At 52.0% G+C, this 25,803-nt stretch overlaps 7 protein-coding genes across 7 annotated transcripts; 2 read left to right on the top strand and 5 right to left on the bottom strand.

The window, feature by feature from the left end:
- Positions 1-99: 99 nt before the first annotated feature.
- Positions 100-1,641, bottom strand: T069G_05966 (aminopeptidase I zinc metalloprotease (M18) domain-containing protein; the record flags this gene model as incomplete). Its single annotated transcript, XM_056173176.1, has 2 exons — positions 100-1,520; positions 1,584-1,641. 2 exons carry the CDS (start codon positions 1,639-1,641, stop codon positions 100-102), a joined length of 1,479 nt encoding a protein of 492 aa, XP_056030034.1.
- A 708-nt stretch (positions 1,642-2,349) lies between these two features.
- Positions 2,350-3,345, bottom strand: T069G_05967 (RTA1 like protein domain-containing protein; the record flags this gene model as incomplete). The annotated part of the gene is made up of 2 exons (XM_056173177.1): positions 2,350-2,975; positions 3,045-3,345. The coding sequence occupies 2 exons, from the start codon at positions 3,343-3,345 to the stop codon at positions 2,350-2,352; spliced, it is 927 nt and encodes a 308-aa protein (XP_056030035.1).
- A 3,737-nt stretch (positions 3,346-7,082) lies between these two features.
- Positions 7,083-7,973, bottom strand: T069G_05968 (uncharacterized protein; the record flags this gene model as incomplete). Its single annotated transcript, XM_056173178.1, has 2 exons — positions 7,083-7,179; positions 7,249-7,973. 2 exons carry the CDS (start codon positions 7,971-7,973, stop codon positions 7,083-7,085), a joined length of 822 nt encoding a protein of 273 aa, XP_056030036.1.
- A 5,215-nt stretch (positions 7,974-13,188) lies between these two features.
- T069G_05969 (exportin 1-like protein domain-containing protein) lies at positions 13,189-16,580 on the top strand (the record flags this gene model as incomplete). Its single annotated transcript, XM_056173179.1, has 3 exons — positions 13,189-13,200; positions 13,450-14,983; positions 15,067-16,580. The coding sequence occupies 3 exons, from the start codon at positions 13,189-13,191 to the stop codon at positions 16,578-16,580; spliced, it is 3,060 nt and encodes a 1,019-aa protein (XP_056030037.1).
- Positions 16,581-17,413: 833 nt separating this feature from the next.
- T069G_05970 (uncharacterized protein) lies at positions 17,414-21,152 on the bottom strand (the record flags this gene model as incomplete). The annotated part of the gene is made up of 4 exons (XM_056173180.1): positions 17,414-18,040; positions 18,098-20,886; positions 20,969-21,080; positions 21,147-21,152. The coding sequence occupies 4 exons, from the start codon at positions 21,150-21,152 to the stop codon at positions 17,414-17,416; spliced, it is 3,534 nt and encodes a 1,177-aa protein (XP_056030038.1).
- An 857-nt stretch (positions 21,153-22,009) lies between these two features.
- T069G_05971 (rRNA processing/ribosome biogenesis domain-containing protein) lies at positions 22,010-24,336 on the top strand (the record flags this gene model as incomplete). The annotated part of the gene is made up of 2 exons (XM_056173181.1): positions 22,010-22,351; positions 22,420-24,336. 2 exons carry the CDS (start codon positions 22,010-22,012, stop codon positions 24,334-24,336), a joined length of 2,259 nt encoding a protein of 752 aa, XP_056030039.1.
- A 514-nt stretch (positions 24,337-24,850) lies between these two features.
- Positions 24,851-25,723, bottom strand: T069G_05972 (WW domain-containing protein; the record flags this gene model as incomplete). The annotated part of the gene is made up of 1 exon (XM_056173182.1): positions 24,851-25,723. The coding sequence occupies one exon, from the start codon at positions 25,721-25,723 to the stop codon at positions 24,851-24,853; it is 873 nt and encodes a 290-aa protein (XP_056030040.1).
- Positions 25,724-25,803: the final 80 nt, after the last annotated feature.

The following is a 25,803-nucleotide window of genomic DNA, read 5'->3' on the forward strand; positions in this document are numbered from 1 at the left end:
ATGAATGCTTTGCTTTGCGTTGCGTTATACGCAGCTTATATAAAGTATGTATGCTCTCTGGCAACTTAAAAAAATCTACACAACCTGACTCAACCCTATTTAATCAACCAGGATCTTGGGCTCAATCTCGCCATAGCTACCAAAGAACTTGGCAAAAAGCTTGATAGCATTTCCGACGTCCGCCGTGCCGCCCGTCTCACGGATGCTGTGCATGCTGAGCTGAGGGTTACCCAAGTCGAGCGTGCGCATGCCCAACTTGGCAGCCAGGCCAGGTCCGATGGTGCTGCCGCAGGGCGAGTCGTTGCGGACGACGAAGAGCTGCAGCGGGACGCCGGCCTTGCGGGCGCACTCCTGGAGCATGACGATGCCGGGCGAGTTTGTGGCGTATCGCTGGTTGGCGTTGATCTTGATGACGGTGCCGCCGTTGATGGCGGGCTGGTGCGACGACTCGTACTTGCCGGCGTAGTTGGGGTGGACGGCGTGCGCCATGTCGGCGGACACGAGGAACGAGCGGGAGAGCGTCTGCTCGTAGGCGGTGGCCTCTTCGCCCTCGTGGTGGACGTGCTCGTAGCTGCCGTCGCTGGCGGCGTCACGGTTGCCGGGCAGGACGGACAGGCGTCGCAGCACCGACGGCAGCAGGTTGGAGTGAGCTCCCTGGGCAGACTGGGAGCCGATCTCCTCGTGGTCGAAGCAGACGGTCAGGCGGATGGTCGAGTCGGCGTCGAGGGCGTCGGGGGCGCTGACGGAGGAAATGAGGCCCTCGACGGAGCAGTAGGTCATGCCCAGGTTGTCGAGGCGGGGCGAGAAGACAAACTCGTCGTTGATGCCGCCGATGACGGACTTTTGCGTGTCGTAGAGCACCAGCTCAAAGTCGACAATGGAGGCCACGTCGACGCCGGCCTCGTTGGCAACGACGTCGAGAACGGCCGGGTGGTGGCGCACCGTCATCTTCTCCAGCGGCTTAAAGTCCTCGTCCTCCTCCATGGCGTCGTCGCCCTTGGGCTCCTCGGGCTTGCTCTTGTTCAGCTCGGCAGCGGCAAGGCCCGCAATGGGGAACAGCTCAATCTCGTTGTTGGGCTCAAAGTTTGCCTGTCGGTGCAGGTGGATGGCAAGCGTAGGAATACGCAACAACGGCTTGTCCACCTTGACCAGCTTCTGGACGACATTGTCGCCCTCGCGCACCATCACACGGCCGGCAAGACTCAGGTCGCGGTCGAACCACGAGTGCCAGATGCCGCCGCCGTACGTCTCGACGCCGACCTGCAGGTACCCAACGTTGCTCTTCTTGGAGACGGGCTTGACGCGCAGGCAGGGCGAGTCGGTGTGGGCGCCGACAATGGCGACGGGGTTGCCAGGACGCCATTTGCGGCCAATGGCAAAGGCCACGATGGACGAGCCGTTGCGGGTGAGGTAGTATTTGCCGCCGGGGCGGAGGGCCGAAGCCCAAGAGTCGCGCTCGCGGATGAGGGTGAAGCCGGCCTTTTCGAAGAGGGCCGAGGCAGATTTGACGGCGTGGTAGGCTTGAACAAACTGTTAGATACTAGAACTCAGTAGGAGATGAAGGAGCTGGAAAATATGCATACGAGTGGGAGAAGAGTTGACAAAGTCGACAAAGTCGAGCGCGGCCTGAGGAGGAGCCATGATGAAGGCGGTGGTCGAAAACGGTGCTGATGTTCTGGTTGTTGGGCTGGTAAATGCCAAAGACTGGATTGCTGTCCTCGACCGTCTCGCTGTCGAAGAGCAGATCATGCAGATTTGTGAACAAGGAAAAATGGGAGGGCAAATCTCAAGAGTGCGGAGAAGTTTCGTTTCTACTGGGATGGGATGGATGGAGGGGTTCCAGAGGGGCTCAGGCGGGCGTTGGGCAAAATTGGAAGCTCGAGGTCCAAAAGTTCCCGGAAGCGGCACACTGGAGGCGGCAGAGCGGGGCCGAGGAGGGCCGTTGAGACCCGCGATAAGGGGAGCGGATAAGACATTGGACAAATGTTGATTCTTTGTGAATATACTCAACAACTCGCAGTAAAATAGAACAAGAGAAGCGGTAATGGATATAGATGGTTAATCCAGATATTGATAAGCATTAAACAGTAGTTGTCTGTATTCCCCTCTCGATAAAAATCAAAAAAATCAAAGCAGCTACCAAAAAGACAAACCCACGCTTCCTATCCCTTTTGTGCAAGAAGACCATCCATCTATCAAGATCCCTCCACCAAAAAAAGCAGTCTAAAAACAAATAAACAAATGAAAAACAAAATGCATCTCACGATCCTAGTCCATATTCCATATTTAACTCCAGCTGCAGATCCAACCACAACTCCAATTCCATCACCACAACAACTATACAATACTCTATACAATCGGCGCCTGACTCTCCTTGCGCTGATCGGTCGTGCGTAATGAAGTGAATGAGGTATCCATCTCCCACTTCTGTTCGTCAATGCTTTCTCGCTTCAGTCCCAGTCCCGGCTGTCCGAAACAAAGCGCAACGGCCGCCAAGAAGACAATAGAGCCTTCCAGGATGATGAACGTTGTCTGATCCTTAATGAGACCTTTGCTGTATCCGTCCTTCAGTTCCGCCACACGGTAGCAGCAACGGGCCAGGATGAGCAGCGTCGCGGTTGTCAAGCCGGCGAAGAAAGTAGTGAGGCGCCAGCCCCATGCAGAGGCGCGGCCAGACCGAAAGTAGCGGACCATGTAGTCCGCAAAGGTGACGATGAAGGCGGTCAGGACGATGACCTGGAGGCTGAGACCTGCCTGAGATACATCGACACCGACTTGGTTGGAGCCAGTGGTGTTTGCCGACATGGCACCGCCTGCAGCCTGGAGGGCGAGACAGACAATATCAAAAGGGATGAAGATGTAGTAAAACAGCTGAGGCTTGAAGCGAGAGAGGTCCGGACCGAGAAACATGATTGACTTGGACAAGGTCACGTAGATGGAAGCCGTGTAGAAGACGGGGGCAACAGTGAGGGTGACTGAAATCCAACAGTTAGCCTAGGTAAAGGGGGAATAGGGCAGACTCTCGAACGGGCATCTTGTCTTACCAATCTGGATCATGAAGCCGTTAAAGGAGAATGGATTGTTCCACAACATTATCCTGCCGACATATCCAATAATCTCGGTGACGCAGCCGATGATGACGGGAATGGTGAAACTCCACGATCTCCATCGGATACCGAGATAGAGGTGAGCGATTCCGGCTATGCCAAAGAGAACGCAAAAGACAATGTTTGCGGCGAGCGAGGGACGATAGCCGAGAATGCTCCATGCCGCGGGGCAGGTGTCCAAGTTACAAGTTGTATCGCTTCCGAAGGTGATGGTTCCAGGGGGCGGGCCTCCAGACATGGCGATGGTGGTGTGATGTTTAGTTAGTGATTGTCCGATTTGATAGAGCTCCGTGTCTCTGATAGGTCCGTTGGTCGAATTGGTTGCTATAATCTTGTTGGGGCTTGTTGAATTAAGGTATAGATATAAATATATAAATAGGAGGATGTGTCTCTTTTGTATATGCAGAAGACTCCTTGATGTGTTCTCAATATTCTTGCAGCACAAAGGGGAAACGGGGTCCCTTTATCGTCGTCAACAGAAAATGCCAAGTTTTCCGGGCCAGATCCACGCGCGGCTCCGTTGGACAATACATTGCCCCGTCTCTCCTCGCTCTCGTTCCAGGCACTCCTTCGGCAATCTCCACATGGCCAACAAAGCCCAAATGCGAAGCCAGCCTTAAGCCTCCAAGCATTCGTGGCCACGACGCAGCGTCATCCCGGAATAACCTTATCAAAACGCCCAAACAAAACCAGGGAGACGAGTTAAATCACAAGGATCCATGCTGGAGGTGGCGCCACTGCCATCGTTCGACGCAGATGCTGAGAAGAGGGACTCGACACCGATGATGCGCAGGGCCGCGGCCAGCGTCACAGACATGCTAGGAGGAGCTGCCATCGTGGCTCAGCTCAGCTAGCCGCATCGCAAAAACTCCCAAGTTGGTATTATTACTGGTCTAATGGTGCAATGGTATGGCAGCGATAAGCCTCGTAACGGGATTGAAACGTGCTGCTCGCTCTCGCTCGGGGCCGAGAATGGCATGGTGGGCTGATGTTTGCATCGCCAACTTTAATCATCAGCCACTTTTTTGCTTTTTTGCCCTTATAAGGAAATGCTTGCCCCTGTCATCTTGGGCTAAACGAGTGCGAGCGAGCAAAGAGAGAGAAGATTCCATCGAAAAATAGGGAAAATAGGGATTCGGGCGGAGGATCGGAACTGACGCGGTCACTGCACTGCCGTCAGCACGAAGCGGGTCATTTGTGGCGCCTTCTACATTGGCGGGCGATTAAACCGTCAAGCCTCACCCTAGAAGAGCATATTAAGCGAGTCCGAGATGGCTTCAGATCCTTCTTCCGTAGCCAAGCTGCGTTTCGCGATGCTGATAGGCTCCAACAAGCACCGCAGCGGGGGAGCTGGTTGACGTGTTCAAAGCCACCGACTCGTTCATTTCATCAGCTCTTTCTTATTTTTACTTGTTTTTAATCTATTTAGTTTTTTTTCTCTCATTGTTTTCAAGCGAAGAGATACGGAGTACGGAATTCGATTCGAGTCATCCACCAGTAGAAGTCCGGCCAAGTGCAGTCAGCGCTTCTCCATCTCTTCTCCATCTCCCAGCATCGACTACCTACTATTATTACAAAACTACCGAAGAAACGAGACGAGACAAACTATCTTGGATATTTCCATCATGCAACCACGCCAAAAGAAAGAACCACGCTAGTTTTCGCATCGAGACGGCTTATACTGGCATCATGATCCTTAGTCTGCAAATAAACACCAAGTCTCGACACCGTTACGTATGCACTTTCGTCACATCACGCATCCCACGCCATGCCCTACAACACAGCCACAAGACAAAATAGCTCGATCCAGAGGGGACAGCAAAGTCTTGGCTCTTCAACCACGCAGTCGAGCAGAACTCTCCCTATCTCAGCACGTGGTTTTCAGTTCATGGCTTTACTCCGTACTCCGTACATACGGCAAATACACGTAACCTCTTAGCTAACACGACACGCCAAATTGCTCCTTACTTACTGGCCCTTATCAATACGAGTCACGGCCCCGCTCGTTCGTCTAGCAAACGGCATTCGATGTCTGGTTCTCATTCCATCTCCGTTTCATACACCGCGATTCGCATCTCTAGATGAAGAAAGCGGGTTCTATACGGGGTTCTTGATGAATAATGGGTTCTATACGGGCAAACGGCGTATGCTGCCCCAGCCTCTTCTTTGACCAGATACAGTAATTTGTCCTTTGGTTCTATCATAGCACCAATAACTCCAATACCTCATTATGCGAGACAGGTGAATGTAAGTTTTGGGATGTGCCAAGTACTGACCGCATCGCAGGGACCATATACCATCACTCAACGATATCACGACAACGATCAACTACGAGCACAAACTGACGGCAGAAGTACCTCATACGCATCTTCCCAATATATTAGCCGGTCCTCAAATTGCTCTCTCAGTGGAAACATTCCGCATCCCATCTGCCGTTGTTGAAGTCCCTCGATGCTAGATTTACGACATCAGCTCTCGCAAATACCTTCACGATCTGGAGTATAGCCCAGGATTTACCAGATCAAAAGAAAGAAGAGAGAGGCCACATTAGGATATCAAATCCTACCCAAGGCAACTAACACTCCGCTGCCATCGATCTCTCTCCTCAAAATAGCCCGCTCTCACAGTTGAAAAGAAAGATGCACATGTCTTATACGGTTGATACGACCCAGTGAGCCACATTCCATCTCATCCTACCCGACACAGAATCTCGTTGCCAATCTCAAAATAACAACGCCAACCATTTATTGGCCTTTGTGCCATTGTGGTATCCCACGTGGCGATATGAGGCCGTTGTTTCGCATCGATTGATGCTTAACTTCTGTGCTACTGCCTTGTGCTCCCTTGTGCTCCCTTGTTTCAGTTGCACAGTACATGAAATACTTGCCCGACTACCTCCTTGGTCACACATACTCTCTTCCACTGTAACACATGGTAGCTCTCCTATTTCACTGACCACCAGATACCAACATCTGCGTCCTATTTCACTGACTACTACCAACATCTCCGGGCGTCATAATAAGCCACAATGTTATCCAACGCAAAACGCACAAGCACCACTAGCAACCCAATATCTAAAAATACACATCAAACCAATACAGCCCCAGCCCAAACCTCGAACAAAAAGCCTATCATCTATTCACACAAAGCACAGTCCTCCCTCCCATCCATCTCGGATCCTCCGTCTGATGTAATCCCACAGAATCCCATACAATTCAATGCCCATACCAAACTCCCACAATAATACTCCATACGCCCCCTCCTCTTCATTGACGTGTTACGCACAGATCAGCCAGCTATTCTTCCCCCCCTCAAGCCTCAAGTGTCAAACCCGCACAGCATTGTCGCGTGGTACTTCATCTCGATCCCCCCACCAATCAGAAGAGGCCGTCACCTTCTTTCGGCCTAATTTCCGTCGCTCGCACCGAGCTATGCCCACAGAGGCAAGTTGGGCGCTTTGCGAAATGAGCATCGACATGGGAGGCTCCATAGAGCCGATTTGAATACGCTTTAATGAGCAGGGGAAAAAAGACGCTTTTCGGAGTCAAGAGCAGGCCCCTCTCTTCCGAGATCTCTACGAATCAAAAACATCACGGCAAAATGGAAAAGGATGCGGACACGGTAGTGTAAAAGGTAAAAAATGTAATCTTTGAGAAAAGGCTAAGAAAAGCACAAGTCGTTAAAAAGTTTGATATCTCAGTTCGTGACCAAAAAATGCTTCGTTCAAAAAGACATCCAGGACAAGGCCCGCAGTCGGTTGTCTGACGGGAATCGTCCCCGCGAACGCCCGTACAATTAGAATATTAAGTATACACACTCCAAGGGGTATAATCCCGATTGCCGTAAAACTCTAGTATTATTGAAGAAAAGTTCTAGTTCAACTTCTGTACATGTCCAACCAGATCTCAGGGGCGCCTGTCGTGTGTTTGCCATGTCCCGCAGGCCTTTAATTCAAAAATGACTTAAAGGAAACGTTTAAGCGAGGATCAGGGCAGCGACACCGGCAACGGCGGCGAAGACGGCAGAGCCAGCGAAAGAGGCAGCGCCGTTGACGGGAGGGGGAACACCAGTGCTAGTTGAGTGTTAGCCATATCAAGTTCAAATATCATCAATATTGAAAAAGGATTTATATAAAACTTACGTTCCGTTGCCAGCAGGGCCGGTGGGCTGAGGAGGAACAGCACCGGTGCCGGAGGGAGCACCGTTACCGCCAGCAGGGGCGGTAGGGCAGGGGACGGCGACGGTCTGGTACTCAACAGAGGTGAGGACGGTGGTGTAGCTCTTGGTCACGGCAATGACGGAGCTGCTGGGGCAGACAGGAGCAGCAGAGCTGATGGGGGCGCCGGGAGCACCGCCGGTAGGAGCAGCATAGCCGCTGGTGACAGCGGGGGAAGATCCAGCGGGGGCGCTGTAGACGGGAGAAGAGACGGCAGGAATGCTGTAGACGGGGACGGAGACGGGAGCAGAGCTCTCACCACCAGCGGGGCCGGTAGGGTAGACAACACCGGTGCTGTTGGACCAGACCTGGGAGGTAGGGACAACAGTGGGAGTGGCAGTGGCGGTGACCGGGCAGATGGTGGTGGAAACAGCAACGGTCTCGGTGGACAGGACAGTGCTGTGAGCCGGGCAGTTGGTAACCTCAGGGCCACACGAGGTGATGGTGTGGATGGAGGTGGCGTAGACGGTAGAGGTGGTCAGGGGGATGTAGTTGGTGGCCACGGAGGTAGTCTGCTGGCGGGCCGGGCAGTTGGTGACGGTCTCAGGGCAGGCAGTGATGGTGACCAACTCGGTGGTGTAGTCGGTGGAGACGGGCTCCTGGGCGAGGACCGAGGTGGCCAGGACAGCAGCGGCGACGGTGAAACGCATCTTGAATGTCTTGTTTTTTTGGTGGTTCTAGAAGAACGAAGAAGTTTTGTTGGTTGAAGAAAGAGTGTGTGAAAGCGTAAAGCTTTGTTTGCTGGTTGGTTTGTTTGAAAGAATGGACGACCGAAGTCAGAGCGAGCTGGCGATTGTGCTTGGTGGGCTGAGGAGGAAAGAGAGGAAAAAAGAAGAAGCTCCTCGACCGAGCGTGGCCGCATATTAATAGGCATATCGACGAAAGAACAACCTCACCTCGACTGCCACCCATTGGATACCCCGGGAAATTGCGTCCAGAACGGATGCCAATCTAGGGGGTTCACAAGTGGATGTCGTGGTGGAGATGCTTGTCGCGCCAGTTTCATCCGCCTCTCAGAAGAGCCAAGATGGAAGACCCACGAACCATCCCGGGCTTGAGACCAGCCAACCCCTGTCTCTGATTTCTGCAGGTACAACATCGCTCCATACTGTGTGGCAAACGGCCAGGGCCATCGCGCGAATGAGCAACCACATCAGCATGTGGGTTGTGTGTTTGTGCTCCTGCAGCGGCAACAGATGACCTCCCCATTGGCCAGGACCCCTGCGTCTGTCTTGGCCACTTTGTGCGAGCTCTCCGTACGAGGTAATTGATGCGCAAATCGCTGTGAGCAATTGGGCATTAACGACCAAAGCAATGGCGCCCGTCCATGAGACAGAGGTCGGTCTCTCGCTCGGCGCTCACTCTCACTCATAACATCTGTCTATGAGCAAGCAAATATTCGTGGTGGTAGCGGCATACGAGTACTATACAGCACCTAGAGATGGGTCGTTAATTACCGCCGTCCTTCTAGACCTGTGAAATACTCACCGTCCTTAACAATAACAGTTCAACCAAGACATACATGCTCTCATTTCAACCTTCTAAATTGGCCTTCGTTAATGACTGGAGCTTCTTCGGCAGCAATACCCTCTACGGAGAAGAGAGGACGGAGTACGCGAACAAGTACCTCGTCGACGCTGTGCTAGTCGCCGGCTTCATCGTTCCGCTGGTTACAAGTGTGATTATGCTTGCACTTTAATCTCTGGAACTCAATAGTCCAAGCTCGTATTGTGCTGCCTTGCACAGGCATCGCGTTCTAACGCGGTTCCAAAGTGACACGGCTGAGGATCTTGACCGATCGGACTCGGGAGGCGGGCCTCTGCACCATTGTTTTCAGAATCCAGTCTCAAGTTGATCTATTTTGTGGGCTCCGAAAGGACAGCGTTTGATGACAGTGTTGTCCAGGCTACGGCAAACCCAGCGGAATACGCAAGGAGGGAGGAAGGGGGGCGACAGAAGGCTGCAACTTGCATGAGGTTGGCGAGATTGGCGAAAATGGCCCGTCCCTCTGATATTGAGCAAGTGAAGCACCCTGAGGCCAGCCGTAGCAGCTCATCCTGTCATAACAAAGTGAGCACGGAGTAGTGCCGAGTAACATCTTGTAGTTGATGTTGCATCTGTGCTCAGATGCCGACCTCCTGCGAAATAGCAAGTAGCATTTGCTGTAATTCAGCGCCGCCGGGGATGATATTCCAGGTATTGTATCTAGCTGCCGAGTCCATCCAACCTTCCTGTAATGGATATGTCTTCACAACAGGGGATTTTCCAGACGCCGTCTGCAGCCCGGGCTCCCTCACTAATACTAGTGGCGACTTATTTCATTCGAGCAACAGTACTCTCTAGTATCGTCTGATTCGGGTTCGTTGACCAATTGCTCCATGGACATGTCCGTTTGCACGTCCCTAGATCCAACGGTTGGGAATCGGTAAATCTTGACTCTCCTCATAATGGTATCAGCATATCGGCCAGTCGTGTTTGTTTTCTTGTAGTCATGTCTTGGCACACTTCCAGATCTTTCCAAACAAACGAAAATTCAGGTACCATCGTGTGCCAGGGGGACATTTGCCCTTGTCGTAGCAGAATCCAGAACAGCAGCAAGGAGGGAGTAGCTCCCCACGTGTACCGTATAAACTCAAGCTATTTGGCACGTTACAGGACGTGTAGACGAGCCCGGGCACAGAGAGAGCTCTACATCTGCCTCATACTAGCAACCACGGCGATGCTCCATATTGCTTGTGCTACTAGCAAGGCATGCCAGGTTTCTTTGCTGACTGGGTGGAGTCGTCAGACAACGCGACTAGCATCAACCGAGTAATAGTCCTGCTCCATATCAGTCCTTATGCTAGCACTTTGGGAATCTGCTTCTCGAAAAGCAGTGTCGCATGAGACAAAATAAAGAAGCGGTGACATTCGTCCTGGCAGCGCGGAGTTTGCCGTGCCGATGCTGCTTGCTTGCTTGCCTCATCCTATTCCCCCGACAGGTCTAGTAAATATCGCAGCTGGCATTGAAAGCAGAAGCGAGTACTGCTATCCGTATCCATAATATGGATGTCACAGCGATATTGTAGTCCGTCTGTTACTCCGCAAATACGGCGGTAGTCTCGCTCCTGCGTAGCTAGATTTAGCATCGTAAGCAAACACGATGACAAGCACACTCGAAGATACAGTAGAAAACCCGCCGTGTGTGCGCTAATGCAGGAACCGTTCTTCATCCGCCCATCTCTTGGAGATTTGTGTCCTCTGTGGCTTGCCACGAACCAATCTTGCTTTGCGCCCGCCCGCATTCTGTGGAGTCGCCAGAGGAAAAAGGCGTCTCGTCGGCCAGTCCAAAAGATGGGGGAGCAACGCAAATTAGCCGCGGAACAGGCACAGCCAAAGCTATTCGGGCGCCCAAGCTGCTCTGAGAAGGTGAATCGGCGGCATTTCGCTGCGGCCGAGTGAGGGGGATGCGACCTCTGCCCATGATTAGCCCGAGGCTACTGGGTGCTAATAAGACTTGGCTCCTCCCTGTTCTAAGATGGTGGTTAGAAGCTCCAGCGTTGTTTAGCTGGATTGGGAACCGGCACTGCTCCATTTTCTGGAGTGCGGACAGGGAACATGACTATCGTGGCGATGGAGAAAGTTGCACGGCAGCTGATGGCGGTGAGCGGAGAGGAGAGGCAGAACATTGAACGTTGCACCACCAGCAGTACAAGCGCAATGTACCTTGCTGCTGTAAATTTGTAAATTTGTCCGCGAGCTCTCCCCTGCGTTTCCTTCAATTAAACTCTTTCTCCATAGATCATCGCGTCGGCGCGTTGGCTGACCTGCCTTTATCCGCCGATAGACCCAGTGGCTGCATTGGCGCTGTGATACTCCGTCTGGTCCGTCCAAGCTGGTGATTTCATTTCACTGCTTGGCGGCAATGGCTCCTGTCGATCACACAGCCGTTTCTGCGCTCTCTCCTTCTTTCTCTATTCTTCTCTCGCCTCCTCCTAGGTCTTCATTTAATGCAGTGACGTCGACTGTCTCATCATGCTACGCTGGCGCTCTTGTTTGTCCTCGTATCGCCAGCACCTGCCTGTATTCTCATCAGATGATTATACCCCGGTAGCGGCATCTCCATAGGCCCTGGGATTGCCTGTTTGCCCTCTCGCGAGCCAGAAATAAGGTTGGTTTTGGACGCCGACATGAGATGAGAGACGAAATGACAGAATGTCGGTTGGTTGCATGCGCACGGCCATGTTTCGTGGCTAATGTTGCGAGTACTGCTCCTAACTTTCGCTTGATCTTCATCTCAGGGTCGCCTACCTTGATGTAACAATGCTTTTGAGTTACCACCAGCGATGGTTATGCTCAGTACTTTCAACTCAGCTCGGAAATCACCGGATTTGGTCTGTATAGCATTGGGTCCATCTGATATCGAGTCCTACCATTCATGAGAGGAAATCGCCAGATTCAGTGTCTCTGGGGTGTGATGCTAGACTCTCTCGGAGAAACAATCTGCTCCAATCTAGAAATGTGTGCTCGCCCTCATTATCAAATGCTAGTAGATTAACGTCAAACATCGATCTGCCACCAACGTCTCACCCATTGTGCTCACAGAAGCCCATGGCTATTCATACCCTAAACAGTGTTCTGTAGAAAGTCTTAGACTATTGTCTGAGTATCTGCTTCTTCGCATCCAGGATGTACGAGACCGACAGATTAATTCCAATCACGGTATAGGGTACGACGATTATACGGAATTCGACGACACTGGATATCAGCTTGCGTCAGCTATGGAACTACGTCACACGGTTTGATCCGTGCTGTTTTACGCGTACCGGAGACAAAAGGCCAAGACCTCTGTTGATCAATTATCCATGCAGAAATGACAAGGCGGAGCCCCCGTTGCTTATAAGACGTATATAATGCCCACCTGGTGCCTCCTAAGTTGGGTATCTGGTTTCTGATTTGCTTAGTCTGCCAATCAACAACCCATCTACGGTACGATGCACCTCGCTATATAGGCTCGTGGCAAAAGTGCTTTCGATCGCCACCCCCTTTCAGACTGATATAAACTCTTCCTGGATTCGCTGATAACATCACCCTCCCTTTGGGCTGCGCTGCCTGTGCTCATTGGGCTTTACCGATAGAATGGCATGGATGCTAACTTTGCAAAGCTTCACGTGAGCAGAAGAAAAGGGACTTTACTATGCCATTGGCTATGGTACGACCTGAATCTATTTTTGAATTTCGTAAGCCAAGCTGGTAATAAGCCTTTGCCAGCGAACGTAGCGCAATCTGACATGTTGGGGCTCCAAGAGCTTTCGTCTTGGTATATCAACCATGCACATTTCAAAGGTTGGATGAAGCTTGTACTATCGCAGCCTCACACGGCACCTATGATAACCGAATGAGCTCGTATCGCACGCACTGTGCACTTTCCACCGAAAAACTCCGAGATCAGTACGGACCAGTACAGTGCGGTGTCCGTGCCCACAGCGCTGGATTTTTGCCCGAAAATCATCCGCTTCAAACTTCTTCCAAATGTACCACCCCACAGCTTGCACCGACTTTTGAAATAGCGAATAAAGACGCACATTTTGTGTCTGAGCGACGAGTGGAAGCTGACCTTGGCTGCTGTGGTTCTCCTCTACTTCCAACTCCTTCAGTACCAACCGAGCCTCGTGACTTGCCTCCCTCGGTCGCGTTTTTCCACGACAACAGCAGGAGGAAAAAACGACAACCTTCCGACCTAGGCATGCCTTTGCGGTAGCCTCGTCGCCGCCTAATAATTATAAGCATGCGGATGCTGCATTCACAAGGCTGCCAGAGTTATAGCAGCATCCCATTTTAGCATACACTGGTGTTTTTCTTTGTGATATAAAATCTTTTTCGAGTATGGAGAGTCAGGTACGTCAGTTTGCATGTCTCGTAGCCACGAGACCCCCCAGCTGCTGCCTTGTTGCTCTTTTTGCTGGGGTGCCCCGCCATCGGCCATTTTTCTTCGTTGAGGCCATCATGGAAGAAAAAAAAAAACAAGTAGAAGACAGAAAGACCACATGATTATGTTTCTCTAGCGAGCATCTGTTTTCTGGCACCTGACATGTTTCTTCCTTACTGGCTGAATTTTGGCATAGAGCTAACGGTTGTGATCTCCAGGTCGAGAATGCCGTCGAGATTCTGTCGAATCCCGCTTCCGATCCGTCGGTGAAAGAGCAAGCATTTGAATATTTGAACCAGCTGAGGAGCGACCCGCAAGGATGGCAGGCATGCACGAATCTGTTTTCTCGAATCCCCCGAACGTCTGAGGTCGTGCGCATGGTGTGTCTTGAGGTGGTCAATTTTGCGGTCCATACACAGGGTCTTGATGGAGAGAGCCTAGCCTTTCTTAAACATACCTTGTTACAGTATGTACGCCAGGCATATGGCGCTGGTGCTCAGCAGGATCCCGATCCTGCGCACCTTCAGAACAAGCTTACGCAGACTTTGACCTACCTCTTCGTCTTCCTTTACCGCGACGGCTGGCAGAGCTTCGTTGACGATTTCCTCGACTTGACTGGGCTCCATCAGAACGTCGACAACGTGGCTGGTGTTCTTTTCTACCTGAGGGTCCTATCATCAGTGCACGATGAGATTGCAGATATGCTTTTGTCAAGAGAGAGTGGCGATTCGAAGCGAAATACGGAACTCAAAGACCAGCTGCGAGCCCAGGACATGCAGAAAGTCGCCGAGTCATGGAAGCAGTTGCTTTCCAGATACAGCGGAAACGACGTCGTCATTGATCTGGTCTTGAAGGTTCTCGGCAAGTGGGTTAGCTGGATGGACATTTCGCTTGTCGTCAGTCAGGACATGCTTAACCTGCTGTTGCCCGTCGTTGGGCGGACTGGCAGCGAGGACAAGGTGCGAGATACTGCCATCGATACTCTCACCGAGATTTGCGGAAAGAAAATGCGGTCGGCGGACAAGATGGAAATGATCTCGTTCCTTAACCTACAGGACATTGTGAGCCAGCTGGTTGCCAGCCCTATGCTCAACGACTTAAAGGGCACCCCACAATACGATACAGATCTCGCCGAGGCCATTGCCAAGCTCGTAAACACCACGGTGGCGGATATCATCAGAGCCCTTGACGATAATAATGCTAGTGACGAAACACGGACGCTCGCCAAGCAACACCTGGACGGCTTCCTCCCACTCCTTTTGCGATTCTTCTCTGACGAATACGACGAAGTGTGTTCGACTGTCATCCCGTCATTGACCGATCTTCTTACTTTCCTCCGAAAATTGGGCCAACTCAACCAAGAATATTCCACCATGCTCTCGCCGATACTCAATGCTATCATTCGAAAAATGAGATATGATGAGACAACATCGTGGGGAAATGAGGACGAGCAAACAGATGAGGCAGAGTTTCAAGAACTCAGAAGGCGTCTGCAGTATCTCCAGAAGACCATCGCCGCCATTGACCAGAACCTGTATATGGACGTACTGAGCAACCTTGTGGCGACTACTTTCCAGACGTTGGACCAAGCGGGATCGCATATGGATTGGCGGGACCTCGACCTTGCCCTGCACGAAATGTACCTCTTTGGAGAGCTTGCGTTACCAAATCAGGGACTCGGCACCAAGAACCAACCGTCTTCTGCAGCCTCAGAGCGACTGGTGGTCATGATGCAGAAAATGGTCGAATCTGGTAAGTTTGCTATTGGAGAAGCAGTATCAAGGCGCTCTGTTCCTTGTCGCTCTCTGGGCACATAGCTAACAAGTTGACTACAGGAATCGCAAATTTCTCACATCCTGCAATTCTTCTCCAATATATGGAAATCTGCGTCCGATACTGTGCCGTTTTTGAGACCCATTCCCAATACATCCCCCAAGTCTTGGAGAATTTCGTGCGTCTAGTCCACCACAACCATGTGCGTATCAAGACTCGGTCGTGGTACCTCTTCCACAGATTCATCAAGCAGCTTCGATCTCGGGTAGGAAACGTTGCCGAAACTGTCATACAGTCGATTGGAGATTTGCTGCCAATCAAGGCCGAAGTGCCTGGAGAGGATGCAGATGATGACATGTCGTCAGATGAGTCCGATCACTCAGCGGATGCTCTTTTCACTAGTCAGCTCTACCTCTTTGAGGCTATCGGATGCATCTCTTCTACGCATAGCACACCTGCCGAAAACCAGGCACTGTATGCTCGATCAGTAATGGATCCTCTATTTCAAGATATGGAAGTCCACCTTCCTCGAGCCAAGGGGGGCGACGCACAGGCGACCTTGCAAATCCATCATATTGTCATGGCACTGGGAACACTTGCTCACGGCTTCTCCGACTGGACTCCAGGATCCACCGCATCAAACCAGCATGGACCGCCGGACAAGCTTGTCTCTGACGAGTTTTCTCGTGCAGCCGAGGCAATCCTCATTGCACTTCGTGAGCTGAACTCCTCGGCAGAAATCAGAACGGCTTGTAGGTCTGCCTTTTCTAAACTGCTGGGTGTCTTGGGTGCTGCCGTTCTCCCGCAGCTTCCAAAGTGGATCGAAGGATTACTCTCACAAAGCTCATCCAAAGATGAGATGGCCATGTTTTTGCGGCTTTTGGACCAAGTGGTGTTTGGGTTCAAGTCGGAAATATACGATGTTCTTAACATGCTGTTGACACCACTTCTTCAGCGCATCTTTGGAGGGCTTGGAGAGCCCATCTCTGGCACGGATGATGAGATACAGCTGGCTGAGCTAAGGCGAGAATACCTCTCTTTCATCCAGATCATCCTAAACAACGGGTTGGAGGGAGTTCTTATCAGTGAAGCAAACCAAGGTTTCTTTGAGCCAATGATTGCTTCTATTCTTGAGCTGGCAAAGACTCTGGATGGAAATCTCGGCCCGAGCCGGCTGGCCTTTACCATCATGGCTCGAATTTCTTCTCTCTGGGGTGGCCCCGATGTTGCCACTATTTCACGAGAGCCGACGGCGCCAACTGGCAGTCCCAACCCGGCAATTCCTGGATTCGATCACTTCATGATGGATAGGTTCCATTCCACATGCTGGGAGGTGATGCGGAATCCCAGTTTCAAGCCGTCCACCGACGCTCAGACAAAACAAGTTCTGACGGAAATTGCGGCATTGGAGCAAACTATTTACACCAAGACAGGAGACATGTTCATCCAACAGATGCAGAACGAATTGTTTCCCAGTCTGGGGATCAACGGCGATGACTTTTTGCGATCCTTGACGACCTCAACGGATAAGAGGCAATTCTCAACATACCTCCAGCAGCTACTAAACAGCCGGTGACGGGAGGATTTATGATACACGTGAGATTGATGACTTTATATACAAAGGCACGGAATAGTGGTTTAGCAGCGTGTGAACGTGAACAAAGGGGGGTTGGGAAGGCACAAGGACAGGGCGGTTACAGGATACAAAGTTATTATCTCGGAGAAGAGGAGGTGATTTGGGCATATCATAGAATCAACCCCCCGCATAAAACGACCTTATTTTTTCCTTTGTCCCCCCTCCTCAAAAGAAAAAAGAAAAAAGATATCATGGCGAAGAAGACCAAAGAAGAAACAGATTTCTCATTTGTTCGGTTCACGCGCGTGCGTGGCGGCTGGGACGGGAGGGCTTTTCCGGTTGTCTGGTAGGGATTTTGATGGATAGGTAGGATAGGTAGCATATATAATAAAATAAATTCCGTCTAGGCGACTGACAGAAAAGCCTTTTTTGTTCTTCTCTTTTCCCAAAGATGGAATTTTCGATTTGAAGTTATCTTGTGTGCTACCTTTATAATTATGTGAACAGCGACAAAGGAGATGAAAAACATAACGTGGATTCACCGAGTGATCAGGAATAGAATTTTAACAAAGACTGATACCAGGTAAGGGATAAAATAAACATCTAGTATTGATGAATTCCATCTTCGTAAATAGGAGAAGTCTTTTTTAAACCTTTTATTGCTTGCCCCCATCCATCCTCTATCACAATCTCCTCCTCTTCTCTATACAATGCCCATTATTATATATAACCCCCCCGTCTCCCCTCTGTGTAAAATAACCAGGAGAAAAATAGAATAAAATAAAATAAACACAAAATTGGAATGAACTTGGCTCATCCCCCCCAGCCTTTACTTAAATGATATAACCCCCGGCAGCGAGACTGCGCCAGTCACGCACTCCCATGGCCTCCTCCAGCTCGACGCACCACCAAAGGACCTCTCTAGCCTTCTCGACCTGCCCATTCTCCTCATGGGCGCGAGCGAGCGCGAACCACGCGTCAGAGTAGTCCCAGCCCGTACCGAGACGAGTGAGGCCCGAGAGCAGCGTAAAGGCACGATCACGCGCAGCCAGTCGGTCAACGAGCGGGAGATGGAAAGCCTTGTATGGCTCCGGGAGTTCGTCCTCATCTTCAGGATCGCTGCCAGAGCCTGCGGCTTTGGATGTTTCTTTTTCGTCGGCTTCGCCAGAGAGGGTCTCGGCGGCGCTCATGTCGGAAACGAGTCCCAGAGGAGTGTATGGTAGGATTTTGAGGGTAGTCGACGAAGAACCAGCTTTAGTAGGACGCATATCATCAAATATCTCGTGTCCATCCAAGGAAGGAATTGCTGGCGTAGGAAGCAGCTTCTCGCTGTAAATGTCAAGCAGGATATTTGACAAACCAACAATAGCCGCGGGATGGTCGGGATAATACATCAGGGCTGATTCAAAATCAGTCCGAGCCACATAGGGGGTATCTTTTGCCAACGCCAGTAGACCCAGCTACAGATATCATGTTAGCCATCTGCAATATTCAATCGGTAGAGCAGCACAACTTACCTCAGAGTAAACGTCACCCCAGAGTTCATCTATGCTCTTCTTTTCACCCCAAGCCGGACCCCTGGTGGAACCCGGTCCGCTGGCCGGATCTTTCGCCATTTCGCTCTCAAGTGTGTGGACAAGTTTCTGCGCCTCAGCAACTGCACCCTTGCAATCCTCCAACATGCCCGCCCGTCGATAGAATCCGGCAATCATGAGCCAAACTTTGATCAGAATTGCTGTTCGTTGGGTCTTCTCCTTGTCTTTCGGGAACTTGATTAGGGGTAGAAGGTGAGGGAGTGTAAAGCTGATGTCATTCGACATTTCTGAATCGTCAGTGTACTTGGAGTTCGTAGAGAGGTACGAGTTTAATGACGATAGCGTCCTGCCTCGAGAGGAATTTGCCACCCGAGACTGTAGGCGCCTCCCAGAGGCTGAGAAGAAGTCGTGATCAGTCGAATCGGAATCTCCAACCACTGTAGCTTGATGTGATAGGCCGCCCGCACTCGATGACCTGCGCCGCTGGCTCCCGCTTCTAGTTTTCTTCTTCAAGCTGTTTCTCCTTCCAGATTCGCTCCTCCGCTGTGTCCCTACACTGCCACTCCGTTCTCGCCCATCTCCGTTTTCTGATGTTACCTGAACGGTTGGGGCGATACTTGGGGCAGTGGTGTGAGATGTAGCAGGTCTAACTGCCACTGTTTTCTCACCCAGAGTAGCGTTGCTTATCTGTCTGGTGGGTGGTCTCGATCTATCTGCTCGTGACCCGAAGATGCTGCCTTTGAATGTGCGTGCAGTCTTTGGTGGCTCTGCAACAGCTGGAGGCTTGAGTGCCTGCTGCTGCACGTCGATGCTACCGAATAATCGTGAAAACAGAGTCAGCAGTTCATAGCTAGCATTTACAGCAACGTCTGGCCCTTCCATGAGCTCAATCAAGGCAATTTGTGTCATCTTGACATCCAAGATGCCCACCTTCTCCTCATCACTCATATCATCAATGAGTCCCCTTGACGGCGCGGCCTTAGCTTCGGCGTCATTGAGGTGCTCGCTGCGAAAACCGCTGTCTGACCTGCCAAAGAGGACGGTTGGGTCTTTGAACTGCTCCAAGGCACCTTCACACGCCCTTGCTGCCATGACGTAGTCTTGTCGGGCGCTCAAAAGAAGCGCTAGGAGATGCCACAGAGGGATAAGGGACCTCTCCTGCCAATAAGGTCCATAAAAGAGGTTGTAATCCTCTTCGAATCCATGTACAGCTATTAACGCTGATCTAACGAGCTCTATGGCCGTAGCTAGCTCGCGCCGCTCAGCTAACAAGAGCCCGAGACTGAAGAAGCTCCGTACGTCCTTTGAACGGCCGAATTCAGGAGCCAGAGACCTGCGAAGGCATCTGATGGCCTTGGACTGTATCTCAGCCCTCGACCCGGCTTCAGTCGTCATCCGCGACCAGTGAGCATGTGAGAGACCAATGGCCTGCCAAGCGAGGGCCACAGTTTGAGGAGGCGGGGCATCTGAGTGCACCTCGCTCTCTTCTTTATCTTCTGCAATCGCAGGTGTGCCGTTCTCCTTTACGCTGTGTGGGAGTTTGGAGAGCCAATCCTCCAGCTCGGCGCCTAAATGCCGGGCCTTTTCTGCAGCTTGCTGGTGCCCATAGCTGCACAACATCATGATTCCTTGTGACATGGTTTCTAGAGCAGTTTTGTCGTCATCCAAGCTTGGTTCTGGATGCCCCGTCTTTGCCACTCGAGCCTTGCCCTTTTTAACAATATCCAGGTAGGAATCGAGTGCCTTGAATGCCAGGTCAAATTCAGCCACCGACAAGTGAACGTTGAACAATGATCTAAGAATGGCTGTTGAATGGTATGTCCTTGTCGCGGCACTGTATAAAGTATCAAGCACACTCCGGCTAAGGAGATCTCGGCCTCCTTGGCCCAAGTCCTGCTCACTCCATCCACGGCCACACAGGATGGACCAGTTCATCATGACTTGCTTAATGAATGTTTCGATTTCTGCACGCTCTTCGTCTGCTCGCGGAAAGGCAGTCTCTCCGAGCAAGAGGGCCTGATAAGCTGCCTCCGCTCGCTGGAGTTCCACCCTCAACTGGCTTCGAGCTGACATATCCTCAACCATCTTCTCAGCTTGTCCGGTTGGATAGGGCAAATCGTTCTCCAAGATTCGAGAGAGTGCCAGATAGTACTCATTCCAGATCCTTCTCCGGGGTACGGAGCCCTTGAACCCGAACCCGCCTGTAACGGGGGCGGACATGATTTTCCAATATTTTGCCCAAGATCGAAAGCTGGAGATGGAATTGGGGTCGTCCAGAGAGATTTCGCTGTTATGAAGCGCCTCGCTTGTGAGCATGCAGTGCTCGGTTAGGAACAGCTCTGACCAGTACCGCAACTGCTTACGGATACCATGTCCACCCCAGACTCGATCCAAGGACGGGAGGCCTTTCTGTAACGCAGCAAGCGCCGGTATTCTGTGTCCATCTCTCATCAAACAGTTGGCCCTGAGGTAGGCAGCTTTCAAAGCACACACGCTTGTCCATTCCGATGCTGTGTTTGCCGGGTCGATATCGGGGTATTGCTCGTTGAGGCTCTTGGGCAGTCGTTCCAGCGCCAAGGTATACTCGCCAACCACCCAGTGCAGCCATCCAACGCAGACTTGGGCCTGGAATCGTTCCTCGGGGCGGGTTTCGGCCTCAATCACAGCCATGAGCTTCGGAAGTCTGTTGGGCACGTCGAGGTCGGTTGGCTGCGTGCCGGCAGCGGTGACTTTCGAGATGGCGCATTCTGTCTCGGCGGTCAATGTCAGACCTGTGGCGAGCCAGTTATTTCGCGGTTAGCTTCTATGCGTGGGCGACAATTGGGGAGTTTCGGGTCCATGTAGTCGACGTACATTCTCGCGCCGGATCGTGTTTGCGGACCTTGCGAACCAGCTCTGGAACGTCGGCCCAGTTGCCCTCGCAGCGGGCATCGTCCAGCAGGTCGGCATAGCGAGCTGCCTTTGTCTAAAGATGATGGTGGTACGTTAGTGTCTGGTTGTCAATCGTCAGCTCCAGCTGCAGCTGTCTTACAGTCATTTTGCGACCAGCTCGGCTCAGGGGGGAGAGTCGTATTCCGGGATAGGTACAGGTAGCCAGTAGCTGTCCAGCTCCCAGATGGACACACGCAGCTCAGCACACAAGGCAAAAACAGGTGCCGCTGACGAGTTGATGTCAAGCTTCAACAGCCAGCCTCCTGGACTTAAAAAAACGACGGAGTCGCGATGACGCGAAAAGGGGGGGTGAGGCTCTTGAGAGATGAACAATGTCCAAAGGGAGGCTGGAGCATGTGGCAGAGGCAAATCCTCCATAGGGACCCTTGACGTAGTGCAGCTCGTGGCTGTACGCGGACCCGACGTTTGAATGACCAGCTGGGATTAATGCACGCTCAGGCGGCGACAGGTAATTACAGCGCCTAATTGGCAGCGGGTTGGGGCGCCTGTCACTAATACGAAGCACTATCGCTGCACTGGACATGCACGGGAGAGCAGCAATCTCCAGTGTCAGTTGCGGCGGAACGTCGGGCGGCCAATCAGCGGCGCCACGCGGAACCCCACGAGCCTGACAAGGTACCTGAACCTTGCCCAGACAGGCAAGGGAAAAAAGAAAAAAAATCGAGTTTGCGATTGCATCAAAGCAAATACTGCAACGGCCGGAAGCCCAAGGCAGTGCACGAAGAAGCCAATTGGTGATAATTTTGGAGTTATTTCCATCTCAGAGGCACTGAGTTTACTTTTACGCCGAAACTACAAGTGTCACTCACCTCTGGTGGGCTGCAAGCTTGTTGATATCGAATCTTCTCTCGCCTAGATCAATATTTTTTGACAACTCTGCCATCTCACCTCATATCCTCATCTCATCTCTCCTCATTATATCCGACATCTTCTCACTCTGAAATGTCTTCTTCAGCTTCCACAGACCTTCGGGTCCTCACCCGGAAGCTCACATCCATCCCGCCGGCGCAGCTCCCTCACTCTCTCCCTTCTCTCATCCGCCATGTCCTTCGATGCCGCGATGCGCTATCCGCCCCTCAGGACCCAAAGGCCAAAGGCGATGCGTCTCAGACTTCCATGCTTGTGCACAAGCTCAAGACTAGCATTACCACCCACCTGAACGGCCGAAGTCGCGAGGGTAGATTCGCTGCCATTGGCCTAATCAAGGCTGCTGTCGACGTTGGTGGCTGGGAAACTCTCCGCGGCTCTGAGGCTTGGGTGCGCGGACTGCTCTCAATTGTACAGGTGCGTACTCATCTATTTCACAGATTTATTTGCTATAATAAACTTCGATAAGCTAATACATGCTTCAGAAAGCCGACCCTGCGGCGTCCAAAGAACTAGCAGTCGTGACTCTCACCAAGATTTTCATGCTGGTTCATCCTTACCAAACCCTCGTGCGAGAGGTCGCCACGCCTTTTCTCCCTACTTTTGGCACGGCATGCCTGCAGCTCCTCAAGACAAAGTCTGAATCTACGCCTATGACTTTGATTGAAACCATATGCAGCTCATTTTCAACCCTGATCCCCCTATACCCCCCTACCTTTCGCCCTTTCAGCGCTCAAGTCCGGGCCGCCGTCGGAGTGTACCTTGCGCCAACTTGTTCAGATGAAATCTCCGTCCCGGAGTCTCTACAGCGAGCTGCCAGGCGTCTAGTGGCCTCGCTTCACTTCGTTGCGGCCAAGTCAGGCGGCAGTGATGAATGGGCAAAGCTTGTCGATGGTATCCTTCAAGAATTTCACGCCACCACTGACCAAGTCCTTCGAGCTGTCGATGAGTCTTGGGAGGCGACCAGCGGTCGCTCACGAACCAAAGTCGATGTTGATGGAGAACCAAAGGGCCAAGGCAGCTCTGCTGAGCATCTGCCTTCCTGGTCTGGCCTCGAGGCTGGCGCTGACCGGTTAATTGGGCTCTTCCAGTTCTTGGCTGATTTGCTGAGCTACCCTACCAAGGCTGCGGTTGCCATCCCACTCAGCGGCCTGGTCGACACCATATCAAGAGTTTGCCTGGTCGCTCGGCTCTCAAAGTCCCAAACCTGGGAACAGGCTGTCGAAACTAACCCAGCCATTGGCAGAGAAGAAAAGGAGGAGCTGTGGAGCTTAATGCCTGATATCCATGTGGCGGCAATGAAGCTCGTTATCGCTCTGTTCCAAAGACTTCAAAGGCACATGTTGCCCTTGGTCCCCGAAATCTTGGATCACCTAATCCGCGTCTTCAAGTCTGGTATCAGCATCCCATCAGTCCGAATAGCGGGATACACCACTTTGAACACTATCCTGCAGCTTGCCGGACCGACGCTATCAAAAACTGCTGTCGAAATGTTGGACCCTCTCGTCGGAGCATGCTGCCGAGACCTACAGCAAGACGCCGGGTTTTTGAAGCCTGCAGAGAAACCCGCTGCCACCACCACCGGTAAAGGCACAAAGAACGGTACCGTAGCAGTCAACACAGACCTCTTCCTTCAACCCCAAGCAGCAGCAGCCGCCACCGAAGCACCCACCCTGGAAGCCGACCACAGAGACAGAGCCAACGAGCTCCTTACAACCATCCTAGCCCAACTCCCACAGTCTCATCTCAAGCCCGCCCTCCGTGGCCACCTCGACAAGACGGCCATCCTGACACGCAACCGCGATGCTATGCTCGCCAGCGTCCTCAACCCCTATAGAGACCAGCATGGAAGGATGTATCCCAGCATTCTGCCTCATTTATCGCAGCTCTTCCCGCACGATCAAGGCCTGGAGATTCTACGCAGCAACCTCCGCACTAGTGCCGTTGCAGGCAGTGGAAGCGAAATGTTTGCCTCGCTAAGCGAAGTTGCCGAGCTGCAGCAAATTGAAGAGGAGAATGAGGAGGTAGACGAAGAGCAACACGATGAAGAAATGCAAGATCAAGATGAAAAGAATCAATCTCCGGAGAAGGCAGCAGCCTCGTCAGACGCCAAAGTCGATCTACCGATCCAGAGCACCGCCTCGATCACCGCACCCAATCCCTTCGAACCTCGGGCATCAAACACAGAAAGGGCAGTTTCTCCGCCCAAGAGAAAACACGAGGGGGCTGAAGCCCCCCTGAATCCCAAGCGACAAGAGCTCGAAAAGAAGGAGCCTGTCGCTGCCTCGGCTCCCGTGGGTGAGGAAAGGGGTGAGGAAGAGTCTGATAGCGATAGTGATGGAAGCGTACACCTTAATATGGAGCTGGAGGAGGATGAGGAGGATGAGGATGAACAAGAGTAATTTGCATCACACGATGGCTGTCGTGCGAGGATTATAAAGAAAGGGAGGGAAGGAAAATAAAGATAGAGAAATGTGGCATGAGCCTGTATTGGGTATATCTGCATAGAATAAGACGTAATCTACCTCATGACCACCCTGCTGATTAAAAATGAACAATATAATAAACACCCTTGAGAAATGCAAAGAAAGGAGAGGAAGGAAAATAAAGTAAAAGGATCCGGCACAGTATAGTAAGACATAAAGCAGAAGTTACAAGGCAACCAAAAGATTGCCGCGCCCAAAACAGCCCAGATAGAGAAAACAGAGAGAGATGGTAAACCTTGACACCTTTTCTTTTCCAACGCCATTGTTTGTTCGAGAAATTCAAGCCGAGATATGTTGGTTAGGGAAAAAGAAAACACCTCAAGGATATAGAAACTCGGGATGGGAAGATGAATGCGATGCAAGAGAACCATACCAAGCCAGATGAAAACGAACTAACGCTCCATCTCTCAGATACCACCCAGGGAGCGTCTCAGTCGCGTAGCCAAGCGCGGCGTTTCTCTTCCTTCCTCGCGCGACGCTTCTCTTTAAACGCCTTGAGCTCGTTCTTGGTTGGCTTCTTGTTTGATCGCTCAGCTTTTAAGCTGCGGCCACCGTGAGCATTTGCCGCAGCATCCACGTCAAAGTATGCGTTCATCTGACGCCTAGACTTTGCTTCGTCGGAGTGCCGCTCGGGGCCTGCCTCGCCAGACTGAAAGTTGCCTGTGATTCGATTAAAGGAAACCGTCGCGGCATATATGGCAGCAGGATCGCCAGCCAAGGCGGCAGATGCATTCTCATCCTCCTCATTCTTGGCGTACCATGCATTGGGATCATAATCACCGTGAATGGCGGGGTTGTACCCTCCAGCAATGGGCTTCTCGTGGGAAGGCGGCTGAGGCTCTGCCCCTTGTGAGGTTATGTCGCCGGGAGCCGCGCCAGCAGTGTCAGGGACTCGAGGGTTTTCCCACTGGGTCTTGCCCGTGAAACGGTTGTAGAAAAACCAGGCCTGGCTATTCGCATCCCACTGGCAATCCCATCCGTCATCCTCTGGCTGCTGCGGCACCGGCTCAGCTGGCAAAGGTGGACCACCAGGAACAGCTTCATTCGGCAGCGGCGGCGCCTCTCCAGCGGCATCGGCATCGGCATCAGGGGATGGTGATTCTTCAGGAGACTCGTCGGCATCGTTGGCCTTCTTTTTTACATCAGATTCATCTTCCTCGGTCACCTCCCCAGCCTCGACATCGGAGTCGTCGTCGCGGTTATCCCTCGTGGCCTCTCGAACAGAGTCCACGACTGCAGCCGGCGACTCAGACCCAGCCTCTGGCTCATGTGTAGTTGTGGCGGCGGTTTTTGGCGACGACATGTTGGATCAAAAAAACAGCGCACCCAGGCAGTCGTCTTTGCGTTATCTTGCTCTTGCTCTTGTTCTTGTTGTACCTGTAA

This window comes from Trichoderma breve, chromosome 3 (genome assembly GCF_028502605.1).
Source record: "Trichoderma breve strain T069 chromosome 3, whole genome shotgun sequence".
Taxonomy (NCBI): Eukaryota; Fungi; Ascomycota; class Sordariomycetes; order Hypocreales; family Hypocreaceae; genus Trichoderma; species Trichoderma breve.